At 43.0% G+C, this 15526-nt stretch overlaps 1 protein-coding gene across 1 annotated transcript in view; it reads left to right on the forward strand.

Moving 5' to 3' along the window:
* PI4K2A (phosphatidylinositol 4-kinase type 2 alpha) overlaps window positions 1–15526 on the forward strand; it is a 31895-nt gene that overhangs the window by 12760 nt on the left and 3609 nt on the right. The window contains exons 3-8 of the mRNA XM_034931247.3: window positions 2849–2980; window positions 3385–3538; window positions 9167–9228; window positions 11141–11240; window positions 12696–12829; window positions 13319–13378. Coding sequence (XP_034787138.1) covers window positions 2849–2980; window positions 3385–3538; window positions 9167–9228; window positions 11141–11240; window positions 12696–12829; window positions 13319–13378 — 642 coding nt within the window. The remainder of the gene's footprint in view (window positions 1–2848; window positions 2981–3384; window positions 3539–9166; window positions 9229–11140; window positions 11241–12695; window positions 12830–13318; window positions 13379–15526) is intronic.

Raw genomic sequence — 15526 nt, forward strand, 5'->3', positions numbered from 1 at the left:
TGAGTGCCAGGCACAACGTAAACCCTCCATATGTTAGCCTGTGATATTTTTACCAGCTATTCTAATCGTTAGTGTCACCCCCACAATCCCTTTCGTCCCTATCTTTGGTCTTCCTCTTTCCCTGTTAGAGAACCTTCACGAGGCCTGAGGATCTTTTGCGTCAGAAAGTCAGCAACAACAAAAATACTTGTCTTGGCTGGGCTCATTGGCTCACGCCTGTAATCCCAGCATTTTGGGAGGCCTAAGTGGGTGGATCACCTCAGGTCAGGAGTTCGAGACCGGCCTGGCCAACATGGTGAAACCCTGTCTCTACTAAAAATACAGAACTTAGCTGAGCATGGTGGTGCGTGCCTGTAATCCCAGCTACTTGGGAGGCTGAGGCAGGAGAATCGCTTGAACCTGGAAGGCAGAGGTTGCAGTGAGCTGAGATTGTGCCACCACACTCTATCCTGGGCAACAGAGCGAGACTCCGTCTCAAAAAAAAAAAAATACTTGTCTTCCATTAGACTGAGATGAGACAGAACTTTGGAAGCTTAACATATAGCTGCTGGAGAATAGTAAGAGGACTCCTCTCCCTGTCTCCCCAACTCTTGTGACAGGACTCTATCCAGTTGATCAGAGCATCTGTCATTATAGAAACAAGGTTCACATTGCATTGGAACTTCAAATGGTAAGGCTCTAATTCTCACTCACTGGCTGTCTCTGCTCTCTGCTCCTATGAGGTTTCAGGTTATGATAGTTTCATTAGTCATGGGGAAAAAGTGGTTTATTAGGAAGAATGATAGAAAATAAATATGATGGGGGCAAAAGGGGATTTATGGCTTGAGAGAGCCAGGAGTTTCACTGTGGACACTGGCAAGGTAGCCTTAGGAAAGCTCTTTTTCCTTCATTCCTATGCCTGAGTTTTCTGATTTGTAAGGCAGGGAGTGCCTACTACAGTACCATGCACATCCATTTTAGGTAGTCTATTAATACTAGATGGTAGCATGGAGCGATAGATGAGAGGCAGTTATTTTGCCTCTCAGGTTCATGGGAAAAAAATAGTTATTTGTAATAAATTTTACAAGGCTTAGGAAAATACCTTTCTTATAAGTTTGATTTTAGGTATTTATATGCTAAAACTCACTTGTTGCTGTCTCTGAAAGAAGCTTGTAACTCATTCTTCATTCACTTAATAAATATTTAATGAGCATATGCCGGCTACTGTGTTAGGTGCTGTGGATGCTAATATAAATAAGATGTTCTCCGCTTCCTCAAATCTCATTCATTTTAAAGGAGGAGTTAGATATACAAATGGATAATTACAAGACAATGTGATAAGTGTGACAATAGATGCATATGTGGATTACAATTACGTCACTGCAATTTGACTTAAATCAAGTATAATATTGATGGCTCATAAAAATTTTTTTTAGAATAAGTAATGCATGCATCTAGTACAAAAATCAGAAGGCACATAGGGTAAACAGAGAAAAGTAATTCAGACTCCCTGCTACCCCTATCTCCTGGCCATTCAGTTTCCTTCCTCAGAGGCAGCCAGGATTACAGTGTATAGCCTATACATAAAAATAGCAGTTAATTAAAATGAAAACCAATTTTAATGTTTGTGTTTTGAATACGAATAATTTCACAAAGTAAAAAAATTCAAAAGGGCCCGGGCACAGTGGCTCATGCCTGTAATCCCAGCACTTTGGGAGGCTGAGGTAGGAGGATCACCTGAGGTCAGGAGTTCAAGACCAGCCTGGCCAACATGGTGAAACCCTCTCTCTACTAAAAATACAAAAATTAGCCAGGAGTGGTGGCACACACCTGTAATCCCAGCTACTTGGGAGGCTGAGGCATGAGAATTGCTTGAATGCGGGACTTGGAGGTTGCAGTGAGCTGAGACTGCGCCACTGCACTCCAGCCTGGGCAACAGAGTGAGACTCTGTCTCAAAAAAAAAAAAAAAAAAATTTTTTTTTCAAAAGGAAATGAAGGGGTACAGAGTAAATTGCAACTTGTTTGTCTCTGGAAAGAAGATGGGCATTTGGCCTAATCTAACCCAGTCGATGACAGTGTTAATCCTTGTACTTCATACTAGCTGCTGTAACAACCCTTAAATCTAAGTGGTTTAATACAATTGGATTGTATTTCTTTTTTTTCATATTTTTTTTGGGACAGAGTCTCCCTCTGTCACCCAGGATAGAATGTGCAGTGGTGCGATCTTGGCTCACTGCAACCTCTGCCTCCAAGGTTCAAGCCATCCTCCCACCTCAGCCTCCGAAGTATCTAGGATTACAGACGTGCACCACCATGCTTGGCTAATTTTTGTATTTTTAGTAGAGACGGGGTTTAACCATGTTGGCCAGGCTGGTCTCGAACTCCTGACCTCAAGTGATCTGCCCACCTCGGCCTCTCAGAGTGCTGGGTTTACAGGCGTGAGCCACCATGCCTGGCCAGGAGTGTATTTCTTGATTACATCTCAGACTCATGCCAGATAGGCAGCTCTCCTAGATACCACATCACTCATGTAGTTACAAGGTATCCAAGGTTCTTCCATGGTGTGGCTCTGCTATTTCCCAGCCCTTCTTTCCTAGCTGCACAGACTGGAGAATGTGAATTAAGGATTGTTGGAGATTTTAGTTGCCAGCAGTGGAAGTGTTGTACATACATAATTTTGTCATTATTTCATTGGCCCAAACTAGTTATCTTCCCTCTCCTAGTTGCTGGGAAGGCTGAGAAATGTATTCTTTCTGTGCCCTGGAAGAGGAATAGGATTTGTGAACATCAAGCTATTTATTCTCTGCCATAGTCTTCTGGTTCCTTAAACTTGACTCTAACCTTAGTATCTCTTCTCTTTCACTGTAGGTAGTATACCTGGCCAGTGAGACCTTCAACTATAGTGCCATTGACCGAGTGAAGTCCAGGGGCAAGCGGCTTGCGCTAGAGAAAGTGCCAAAAGTTGGACAGCGGTTTAACCGCATCGGGCTACCACCAAAGGTATAGACGCACCTCTGGCTTATCAAGGGTCATGATTTATAGTGACATAGTCATCCAAGTGGTGAAGCAAGGTGCCTACAACTCAAATATGGGCACGTGAATAACCTGCCCTGAGGATCCTGTCTTCCTCATTTCTGTCAAGTGGCTAAGGTTTGAAAAGTTGAGACCTAACTTTTCACTTTACTCCTCTGGTTCATTTGGATAGGTTCTTTAATTTGGATGGATGATCACTGTTACATCTCTTTTCTCCTGTACTTGCAAGAAATGAGGAAGTAAAGATCTTGAAAAGTTTTCCTTCTCTGATACAAACTCCATAGGGCCTTAATGGGTATCTGGCATATACTCCAAAGGTCTTTGGATTTGGGCAGTAGGGAAAAACCTTTGTTCCTTCCTCTTGGTTCCAGGTTGGTTCATTCCAGCTCTTTGTTGAAGGCTACAAAGATGCAGACTATTGGCTGCGGCGTTTTGAAGCAGAACCTCTTCCTGAGAACACTAACCGGCAACTACTGCTCCAGTTTGAGCGGTTGGTGGTGCTGGATTACATCATCCGCAACACTGGTGAGCAGCTGCAGGTGGTCCCATGCCCTGTGCCAGACTGTCTTGAGGCATGGGGAGGCCTGGAGGCTTGCAGGGCTTGGGAGTCAGAGTACCTTGTCCAGACACATCATGTGTAGTTTTCAGAAGTGGTGAGGCCTGGAGTTAGTATTTGCATTTTATCTTACACTCTTTCCTGGTTCCAGACAGAAGACACTTAACTCTTCCAAAGCACTGTGAAGAGTACTCTTATCCTTGATCCCTAGTCGTTCTTGTAGCCTCAAGACCTGTAACAGGACAGTTTTGTCTTCCTCTATCTTCTTGAGGTAGATGTTTAGATCATTGATATTTAAAAAAAATTTTTTTTCAGTGCAATTTAAATTCAACTAACCTGGTAAAATGTACATGTATTGAGGACAAAAGTCTTTAAATTCAGGCTGGATGTGGTGGCTCATGCGTGTACTCCCAGCACTTTGGGAGGCCAAGGTGGACAGATCATTTGAGGCCGGGAGTTCTAGACCAGCCTGGACAACATGGTGAAACCCTGTCTCTACTAAAAATACAAAAATTAGCCGGGTGTGGTGGTGCGCACCTGTAGTCCCAGCTATTCAGGAGGCTGAGGTGGGAGAATCGCTTGAACCTGGGAGGCAGAGGTTGCAGTGAGTCAGAATTGCACCACTGCACTCTAACCTGGGTGACAGAGCAAGACTCTGTTTCCAAAAAAAAAAAAAAGTCTCTAAAGTCACCTTATTGGAGCTATATTTTGTCTGATATTTTAATCATAGTAAAATGCATGTAACATAAAATTTATTATCTTAACCATTTTAAAGTAGTATGAAATACATTCATATTGTTGTGCAACTGTCACCACCATCCATCTCCAGAGCTCTTTTTTGTTGTTGTTGAGACCGAGTCTTGCTCTGTCACCTAGGCTGGAGTGCAATGGTGCGATCTCAGCTCACTGCAACCCCTGCCTCCTGGGTTCAAGTGATTTTCTCACCTCAGCCTTCTGAGTAGCTGGGATTACAGACACCCGCCATCATGCATGGCTAATTTTTGTGTTTTTATAGAGATGGGGTTTCACCATGTTGGCCAGGCTGGTCTTGAACTGACCTCAGGTGATCCACCCATCTCAGTGTCCCAAAGTGCTGGGATTACAGGTGTGAGCCACCATGCCTGGCCTCCAGAACTCTTTTCATCTTGTAAAACTGAAGCTCTATACTCATTAAACAGTAACTCTTCATTCCCCCTCCCCACGTCCCTGGCAACAATCATTCTGTTTTCTGTTTCTATGATTTTGACTACTCTAAGTACCTCATGTAAGTGGAATAGTACAGTATTTGTCTTTTGGTGATTCGCTTATTCACTTAGCATAACATTCTCAAGGTACATCTATGATGTAGTATATATCAGAATTTCCTTCCTTTTTAAGGATAAATACTGATCCATTTTATGTATATACCACATTTTGTCTATCCATTTATCTTTCAGTGAACACTTGGGTTGCTTCTGCATTTTAGCTATTACGAACAATGCTACTATGAACATGGGTGTACAAATATCTCTTCAAGACCCTGCTTTCAGTTTTTTTGAGTATATATCCAGAAGTGGAATTATTGGATCATATATGGTAATTCTATTTTTAATTTTTTGAGGAACCACCATACTGTTTTCCACAGCAGCTGTGCCATTTTACATTCCCACCAACAGCACATGAGGGTTCCTTCCAATTTCTCGCCAGCACTTACTGTTTTCTGTTTTTTCCTTTTCATATTTAATCTGCATTCTGCTGAATGTTTTCTGTTGTTTTGATAGTAACCATCCTAATGGGTGTAAGATGTTATCTTATAGTTTTGATTTGCATTTCCTTAATGATTAGTGATGTTAAGCATCTTCTTATGTGCTGATTGGCCAATCATATATTTTCTTTGGAGCTGTCTATTTAAGTCCTTTGCCTATTTTTGAATTTTTTTTGGTTGTTATTGTTGAGTTCTCTATACATTTGTTTAAAGTTCTCTGTATATCTGGCTATTAATCCCGTATCAGATATATAATTTGCAAATATTTTCTCTCAATCTCTTGCCTTTAGTTTTATTTTTTAAAGAGGCAGAGTTATGCTCTATTGTCCAGGCTGAAGTGCAGTAGCACAATCATAGCTCACTACAGCCTCGGACTCCTGGGCTCAAGTGATCTTCCTACCTCTGCCACCCAAGTAGCTGGGACTACAGGTGTGAGGACCACGCCTGGCTAGTTTTTAAATTCTTTGTAGAGATGAGGTCTCACTGCGTTGCCCAGACTGGTCTCGAATTCCTGGGCTCAAGCAATCCTCCTACCTCAGCCTCTCAAAGTGCTGGGATTACAGGTGTGAACGACTGCGCCTGGCTTGCAACTGATTTTTTTGTGGATTGACTTTGTATGCTGCTACTTTCCTGAATTATTAGTTCTAGTAGTTATTTTTTTGTGTGGAAATTTTAGGGTTATGCACCTACACAATCATATCTATGAACAGACATAATTTTCCCTCTTTTTTTTTTTTTCCAATTTGGGTGCTTTTTATTTCTTTTTTCTTGCTTCAGTGCTCTAAGACTTCCAGTACTATGTTGAATAGAAGTAAAAGCAGGCATCTTTTCACTGTTCTTGATTTTAGAGGAAAAGCTTGCAATCTTTCACCATTATGATGTTAGGGTCCTTTTTGCCCACCTTGGCACCCTCAAGCTATTTGCAAGCTGCTCCTGGAACTTGTGCACATCTGGCTGCCATGTGGCTGAAGGGTGGGGGATGGGTAGCTGCTTGTGGGGCTAAGAGCCAAAATTGAATGAAATTAACCACAATTTACTGTCCAGGCTTTCCCCTGCAAGTTGCAGGCCCTCCATAGACTCCAGAGCTCCAAAATAATTACATCAGACAGATTTTTGCCACTACAATTGTTGTCCACGTGGGGAGACAGATTTCTGTTGTTTCCTACTCCACCATCTTCCCAGAATCCTCTCTCTTAGAGTATTGATTTTTACCTTTTCTCCTTTCCCTTCCTTTTCTTTTCTTTTTTTTTTTTTTTTTGAGACGGAGTCTCACTCTGTCACCCAGGCTGGATTGCAGTGGTGTGATCTTGGCTCACTGCAACCTCCACTTCCCAGGTTCAAGTGATTCTCCTGCCTCAGCCTCCCGAGTAGCTGGGACTACAGGTGCATGCCACCACACCCGGTTGATTTTTGTATTTTTAGTAGAGACAGGGTTTCACCATATTGGTCAGGCTGGTCTTGAACTCCTGACCTCGTGATCTGCCTGCCTTGGCCTCCCAAAGTGCTGGGATTACAGGTGTGAGCCATCGAGCCCGGGCTCTTCTTTTCTAATATATGCACTTCAGACTTTAATTTCATCTTAAGCATAGTTTAGGTGTATCTTACAAGTGTTTTTTTTTCTCCATAATCAATCATTATAAAATATACTGAAATTTTTTTATCCTCTCAGTTTATAGATGGAGACTGTATTTTCTAATTTCCATTGTTCATTTCTTCTCTGACCCATAGTTTACTTAAAATAGTTTTTTAGCTGGTTAGTAGGAAAATTTCAAAATACACAAAAGTAGAGAGACTGGTATAATAAACCCCATGTACTTGTTACCACCTTCAACAGTTATTATGTAAGGTCTCACTTCCTGCTACCCCCATCCCTGCTGGATTTTTTTTTTTTTTCAACTAAGGCTTTGACTGGAACTGCTGGATTTTTTTAAATTTATTTTTATTTTATTTTTTTTGGAGACGGAGTCTCACTCTGTTGCCCAGGCTGGAGTGCAGTGGCCCAATCTCGGTTCACTGCAAGCTCCGCCTCCCGGGTTCACACCATTCTCCTACCTCAGCCTCCCGAGTAGCTGGGACTACAGGCGCCCGCCACCACGACCGGCTAATTTTTTGTATTTTTAGTAGAGACGGGGTTTCACCGTGTTAGCCAGGATGGTCTTGATCTCCTGACCTCGTGATCTGCCCACCTCGGCCTCCCAAAGTGCTGGGATTACAGGCGTGAGCCACCGCGCCCGGCTACTGCTGGATTATTTTAAAGCAAATCTGAGACATCATTTTATAGCATCCATAGATACCTCCATATGTTCTTGAAGAGATAAAGACTTTTTTTTTTTTTTTTTCAGTATAATCAGTATTTAATGTCCCATCAGTGTTCGGATTACCCCAGTTGTTTCATAAAAAAAGATTTTTATAATTGGCTTATCGAAATTATGATATAAAGGTCCACATATTACATTTGGTTAATATCTTTCTTTTCTGTTTTTTTTTTGGAGATGGGATCTCACTATGTTGCCCAGGCTGGTCTTAAACTCCTGGGCTCAAGCAGTCCTCCCACCTCAGCCTCCCAAAATGCTGAGATTACAGGCATGAGCCACTGTGACTGGCCAGGTTAATATGTTTCTTAAATGTCTTCAATTTAGGGAAAGTTTCACATCTTTTTTTTTCCCTTGCCTTTTATTTGTTGAAGAAACTGGATATTTGCCCTATAGAAGTTCCACATTGTGGATTTGGCATCCCCAGTTCTCTGTGTTTCCTGTAAATTTACTGCTTCAGTTTAAAGGCTTGATCAAATTCAGGTTTGATTTTTTTTTTTTTTTTGAGGCAGGGTCTCACTCTGTTGCCCATGCTAGAGTACAGTGGTATGATCATAGCTCATTGCAGCAGCCTCCAACACTTGGCTCAAGCTATCCTGCCTCAGCCTCCCAAGTAGTTGGGACTATAGGCACGTACCACCACACCTGGCTAATCTTATTTACAATTTGTTTAGACATGGGGTCTCGCTATTTTGCCCAGGCTGGTCTTGAACTCCTGGCCTCAAGTGATTCTCTGCCTCCTCAGCCTCCCAAAATGCTGGGATTTCAGGTACAGCCTCTGCTGATATTCTTAATCTTGACTTTTATCTTTTTAAATATATTAAGGATTTTGTTGTGAACATTTTAAAGTCTGTATATTTTTACTGTTTGGAGCCCCTACAGATCTGTTTTAATTTTCAGTTGTTTCTCTTTTATTCCAGTCATCTTGTTTCTTTGTATACCTGGTTGTTTTTCATTGTCAAATACTGCCTATCAGAAATCGTAGAGCTGTATGAAGGCCTAAGATGTCATTGTAAATCCCGTCTGGAGGAAGATTTCTTTTGGCAAGCATCTAGGGCAATAGCAATCCAGTATCACTTTAATTTCAGGTGTTGAGGGGAGCTTAGTATATTTCCAAGGTGTAGTGCTTCAGGTCGTAACCCAAAGCATAGATGATATACGAGGGTCCCTTACCCCTGATCAGTCACTGGATTATTGTTTTTGTCTCTCTAGCTCCACAAGGCTCTTATAATTGTTCTACCTCTCAAGCTCTTAGCCAGCTCTTTCCAAATTGGCAGGTGCTCTAGGGGAAAAGAAGCCACAGTGCTGGGCTCCACGTCCTCCCATGGATTTCCTTTCTCTCCCATATCTTCACTCTTAAATCCTTTGTGGTCTTATTAAAATCTCCAGTACCTTAAAAGAGATCTAAAAATATTTTATCCAGCATTTGTAGTCATTCTCAGTAGAAGCGTTAGTCCGAGTGTCCAGAATACCTAGTCCACCATTACAAAAATGGAAAATCATCCCCCCTTTTTCTGCTAACTTTATATTTCTGTTCACAGATCGAGGCAATGACAACTGGCTGATTAAATATGACTGTCCAATGGATAGTTCTAGCTCTCGGGTAAGAGACTGAGATAAATCTTAAAGAGAATGAAGAGTATTTGCATAATATAGAAACACATAAAATGGTCAGAGATGTAGTTCATACAAGTTCAGAAGAATCGGGGGGCACATATGTTTAAAATTAATAGGTTAATATTTGGTAAAGTTTTTCTCAATATGTGTTTCAAGGACATCCTACTGACACATGTTAATAGGAATAGCATGAAGAAAGGGTCAAGTAAATTTGGAACATATTATGTACTCTGTTCTTTGAGCTTCATATTGCACAGTAGCATAGTAAAGGTCTGAGAAGTACTATGTTAAACAAACCTATTTAAATTTGATTTCTACCCCTTTTAAACCATGAGCCACTTTTCTCACAACAGACCGCAAGTCCACAGAACATAAGTTTAGAAAAAGCTGCTCCTGCAACTTTCTTTCCTTTCTCATTCCTTTCATCCTCCACCATACTTCTCTATCACTGTTCAGTCTACATGTTTTACAAAATTAGCAGAAGACTGCCTGGGGGAGAGTGAGATTGGTTTTATTTCTTTTTTCTTTTCTTTCTTTCTTTTTTTTTTTTAAGAAACAGGGTTGGCCGGGCATGGTGACTCACACCTGTAATCCCAGCACTTTGGGAGGCCGAGGTGGGAGGATCACCTGAGGTCAGGAGTTCCAGCCTGGCCGACATGGTGAAACCCCATCTCTACTAAAAATGCAAAAATTAGCTGGGCATGATGGCGGGAGCTTGTATTCCTAGCTACTCGGGAGGCTAAGACTCGAGAATGGCTTGAACCTGGGAGGCTGAGGTTGCAGTGAGCCAAGATCACACCATTGCATTCCAGCCCAGACGACAGAGCAAGACTCTGTCTCAAAAATTAAAAAAAAAAAAAGAGGCAGGGTCTTGCTCTGTTGCGCAGGCTGGAGTGCAGTGGTGCTATCCTAGCTCACAGCAGCCTTGGACTCCTGGGCTCAAAGCAGTCCTCTCACCTCAGCCTCCTGAGTAGCTGGGACTACAGGCGCAAAAGTTGTTTAATTTTTTGTAGAGATGAGGTCTTGCTATGTGGCCCAGGGTGGGGTTTTCATTCCTTATAACTTTTTTACTTTCTCTAATAGTGGCTCTCAAATTTTGTGCCTGAATCTTCTGAAGAGTTATTTAAAATAGTACACAGATTCTTCAGGCCTTTCCCTTAGAAACTGATTCATCAGGTCTGGAGTAAAACTCAGGATTCTGCACATTTAATAAGGTATCTCAGGGGATTCAGATTCAGGCATCCTGGAACCACAGTTCTTGTTCCTGTGATGGCATCCATGAACCTGAAGCATGGAGCCACATAGTCAGTGATTGTCTCTGACATGGGCTGTCACAGGTGACATGCCCACTCTTTTTACATTCATCTCTTGTCCTTTTCCTTTTCATGCCCCACTGAAGCAGGAGAACAGACTCCCTTGTGCAAGAGCAGCCAGCTGTTATCTTCCGAGGCTCTGTTTTCTCGCTGGAAAATGTAGTTGTCACCAGTGAAGTAACATCTGAGTCAAGGTCCACACAAAAGGACCTTGGCCAACTGATATGGATTTTATTTCTTCTGTTCTGCTTTCAGGATTCTCATTTTCTTTCCCTAGGAGGAATGGCTTATAGTTATCTTTATTATTGTCATTTCCTTCTTACCAAGGACTGTAGCAACTCTTGGGGAAGTGTACCTTTTCTAAGATAAGAACAGGACTCTTGAACTTTGAACAAGAGCCAGGTCAGAGGCACCAAAATGTGCTAAGTTCAGATAACAACATGGAAGCCAGTTCAGAGAGTAGCTCAAGATAAGTTCAATAAGAATTCTTCTCTTGAGCGAGTTGGGATGAGTTGCTTTGCTACTAATTGGAAGGGCCTGAGGGAGATGGGTTTCCTCAGTCATTAGTCTTTCCTTGCTCTTCAGGACACAGACTGGGTGGTGGTGAAGGAGCCTGTTATCAAGGTGGCTGCCATAGACAATGGGCTGGCCTTCCCACTGAAGCATCCTGACTCCTGGAGGGCATGTAAGTCTCCAGACAATGGTGGTCTGGCTCTTCCCTTGCTCAGTATATTTTCTCACTGTGCAGTGGAGATGATAATGTCTCTATCATAGGATTATTCTAAAAATTAATGAAATAATGGAGTTCAGGCACTTTAACACAATGGCTGGCATATGGCAACTATTTCATAATGTAAGCTGTTTTTCTAATTTTTGTCTTCTATGATTCCCATTACAAGCATAAAGGTGATTAGAAATTAGAAGCATAAAGATGAGTTTTCTCATTGTCTCTTTGCATTCTTCTCGTTCTTTCTGAGGACTGTCTTTTTTTTTTTGGAAATGGAGTTTCACTCTTGTTGCCCAGGCTAGAGTGCAATGGTGCGATCTGGGCCCACTGCAACCTCCACCTCCTGGGTTCAAGCGATTCTCCTGCCTCAACCTCCCAAGTAGCTGGGATTACAGGCATGCGCCACCACGCCCGGCTAATTTTGTATTTTTAGTAGAGACGGGGTTTCACCATGTTGGCCAGGCTGTTCTTGAACTCCTGACTTCAGGTGATCTGCCTGCCTCAGCCTCCCAAAATGCTGGGATTACAGGTGTGAGCCACTGCGCCTGGCCGAGGGCTATTTATTTTTTATTTATTTATTTTTTTTGAGACGGAGTCTTGCCCTGTCGCCCAGGCTGGAGTGCAGTGGTGCGATCTCGGCTCACTGCAACCTCCTCCTCCTGGGTTCACACCATTCTCCTGCCTCAGCCTCCTGAGTAGCTGGGACTACAGGCGCCCGCCACCATGCCCAGCTAATTTTTGTATTTTTAGTAGAGACAGGGTTTCAGTGTGTTAGCCAGGATGATCTCAATCTCCTGACCTTGTGATCCACCCGCCTTGGCCTCCCAAAGTGCTGGGATTACAGGCATGAGCCACCGCGCCCGGCCCTTTTTTAATTTTTTGATTTGTTATTTTATTGTTTTAGTGTATATTTCCTGAAATATCTTTTTTTTTTCTGTTATCTGAGGACTGTCTTTCCATAATTTATTCTAATTGTGCCTCTAAATATAAGCTGCCTATCAGTGTTCTGTCTTCCTTGTTCCATCTCCTACCCTGTTGTAACTGAGAAGCTTCTGGAAAGGAGGAGAAATAAATATAGGGAGTCAGTAGCCCCTTTTGCAGCATTAGTCTTCCTTTTCAGAAGGACCATCTCAGCGTCTCAGTGGCAAGTAGTTGCTTCTAGACCTTGCATCTTGGAAGGTCATGTAATGTCTGAGAATGAGCTCTGACATTAGGCAGCCCTGGGTTTGAACCCTGGTTCCTCTACTGACTAGCTGTGTAACCTTTACAGTTAAGAGCACTTGTAAGTTTTTGTTTCTGTTGTATGTCAGGGAAGAGGGGTTCTCCTTTAGAAAGTGCCTTGACTGGTGGAGGACACAGATGAGCAGGGACTTTTCCAACACCAGCTTTGCCTTTGACTTTTCCTCTTTTCAGATCCTTTTTACTGGGCCTGGTTGCCCCAGGCGAAAGTCCCATTTTCTCAGGAGATCAAAGATCTGATCCTTCCAAAGATATCGGACCCTAACTTCGTCAAGGACTTGGAAGAGGACCTATATGAACTCTTCAAGGTTAGCCCTGGGAACCTCAGCCCTATTATCATATGGGAGAAGGAATTTTTAATGGTTTTTTTAATTGGTCCTGACAAAAGCCAAGAGGAAATGGCTAACACCTTTCTGACTTGAGTTAGCCAACGAATAGCAAGATTTCCACATGTGGACAGCAGGACCTGGTTTGGATGGGTTTGAGAGAAATGGGCAGGGGTGAGAAATCACACTGATGTGTCTCTCCTGTGCATCATGTGGCTGCAATGTATCTGCAGGGCTTTCATTTTAATATGGAGCATTGGAGCCTAGAGTTTGAGATGCAGAGGAAGATATTGACTTGTCTTCTGTTTCCTCATCTGTAAAGCAGGGAGTTCTTGTGGGAGTAGTTGACTTCACAAAGCTGCAGAAGCCTTATGCAGGTTTTCCTTCTTAGAAAGTTTCTAACTGGGGGAGAAAATGGGTTCCTGTGAGGCATTCACACAGGTTCCATCTCCTTCTGGTCTTCTTTTGCAGAAAGATCCTGGTTTCGACAGGGGCCAGTTCCATAAGCAGATTGCTGTCATGCGGGGCCAGGTAAGCCTGGGACATCCTCCCAGTATCTTTGGCGTCTCTGGGAGTGTTGTGTGCTCAGGTTGAGCAAATGTTTGAAGTTTGTGTTTTATACCCCCCCCCTTTTTTTTTTGAGACCGAGTCTCACTCTGTCACCCAGGCTAAAGTGCAGTGGCATGATCTCTGCTCACTGCAACCTCCACCTCCCAGGTTCAAGCAATTCTTGTGCCTCAGCCTCCCAAGTAGCTAGGATTACAGGCGCATGTCCCAACGCCCGGCTAATTTTTGCATTTTTAGTAGAGACGGGGTTTTACCATGTTGACCAGGCTGGTCTCGAACTCCTGACCTCAAGTGATGCACCTGCCTCCGCCTCCCAGAGTGCTGGGATTACAGGCGTGAGGCCCTGCGCCCGGCCGTGTTTTACACCTTTTTAAAGTCCGTTCTGTACATTATTTTTGGCTGTACCTTAACACCTAGGAGAGGAAAAGTGGCCCTCCCAATTCTCCCACCTCTTCCCTGGTATCCAGTGCTTGTTGAAGCACTTAATGTGCACTCATCTCTATGCTAGTTGCTAGGTAATTCATTGGTAATTAAACTAATGCTCTCTGTCCTAGAGTTGCTCAAGGCAGGCTGTATGTTTTGGTGGTTAAGATCTGGGCCCTGGAGCCAGACTGCTTCACTACTTGGAAGCTCTGTGGCCTGGGGCAAAAGCCTCTGTTTTCTTGTTCATAAAACAGGATAGTAATAATACATTGCACAGTTGGCTGGAGAATTTCATGAGATAATGCTTATCAAGCGTTTAGTAAAAAGAGTACTGGGCACATGAAGCACTCACATATTGATTATGGTTATAATTTTGTTGTTATAGGTGCAACTTACATTATTCCTTCTCCTTCCACTTCACCTTCAAAGGGAGCTAAGGAAACCAAGGGGATTGTTGATCTTCCAAAGCATAGTAAAGAAATGCTTGAAAAATGGTTTGAAAACTCTGTAGGGTACTGGTATTATGCCTATCACTTTGAAGTCTACTTAAAGAGAGTTGGGATGACCTAGTGGTTAAGGGTGCAAACTGTGGTCACAGTGCCTGGGTTTTTGAAGCCTAGCTCTGCCATTTACTACCTGTGAGATTTTGGGTAAGTTACTTAATCTCTCCTTCCCTTAGTTTCCTCATGTTTAATGTGGGATCAATAATAGTAGCTGAGACCAGGCATGGTGGCTCACACTTGTAATCCCAGCACTTTGAGAGGCTTAGGTGGGCAGATCACTTGAGCTAAGGAGTTGGAGACCAGCCTGGGCAACATGGTGAAACCCCATCTCTACAAAAAACACAAAAATTAGCCATGCGTGGTGGCGCACACCTGTAATCCCAGCTACTCAGGAGGCTGAGGTGGAAGGATTGCTTGGGCCTGGGAGGTCTAGGATGCAGTGAGCTGAGATGGCACCACTGCACTCCAGTCTTGGGGACAGAGTGAGAACCTGTCTCAAGATAATAATAATGGTACCCGCCTTACAGAATTATTATGAGATAAATGATTTGAAACAGTTAGAGTAGTACCTGGTATACTAAAATACTCAATTTGTAGTATTAATAGCTGTTAGGATTATGATTTTTGTATACAGAAAATTCAGCTTCTCCCATCTTTAAAGGGCAAGAGGATCTTCTCAGCCTTAATTCTGCATTTACTTCTTCCTGCCATTTATCTAAAGACCTCTGATGACAGCACCTCCTGGGTTTGCTGAGCCCATTTTTCCCTGGAAGGGGGTTGGACAGAGGTTTTTTTTTTCTTTTGAGACAGAGTCTCGCTCTGTCACCCAGGCTGGAGTGCAGTGGTGCGATCTTGGCTCACTGCAACCTTCACCTCCCAGGTTCAAGTGATTCTCCTGCCTCAGCCTCCCAAGTAGCTGGGATTACAGGCATGCGCCACCATGCCTGGCTAATTTTTGTATTTTTAGTAGATATGGGGTTTTACCATGTTGGCCAGGCTGGACTTGAACTCCTGACCTCGTGATCTGCCCACCTCGGCCTCCCAAAGTGCTGGGATTACAGACATGAGCCACTACGCCCGGACCAAAACCACCTATAATTTCTTGAGACCTAGAGATGACCACTGCCAACTGCCAGACTTTTTTCTACACTATAGTTAGATAGGAAGATAGAATTTAGAAAGTAAA

The sequence above is a fragment of the Pan paniscus genome, chromosome 8 (assembly GCF_029289425.2).
Source record: "Pan paniscus chromosome 8, NHGRI_mPanPan1-v2.0_pri, whole genome shotgun sequence".
Lineage (NCBI taxonomy): Eukaryota > Metazoa > Chordata > Mammalia > Primates > Hominidae > Pan > Pan paniscus.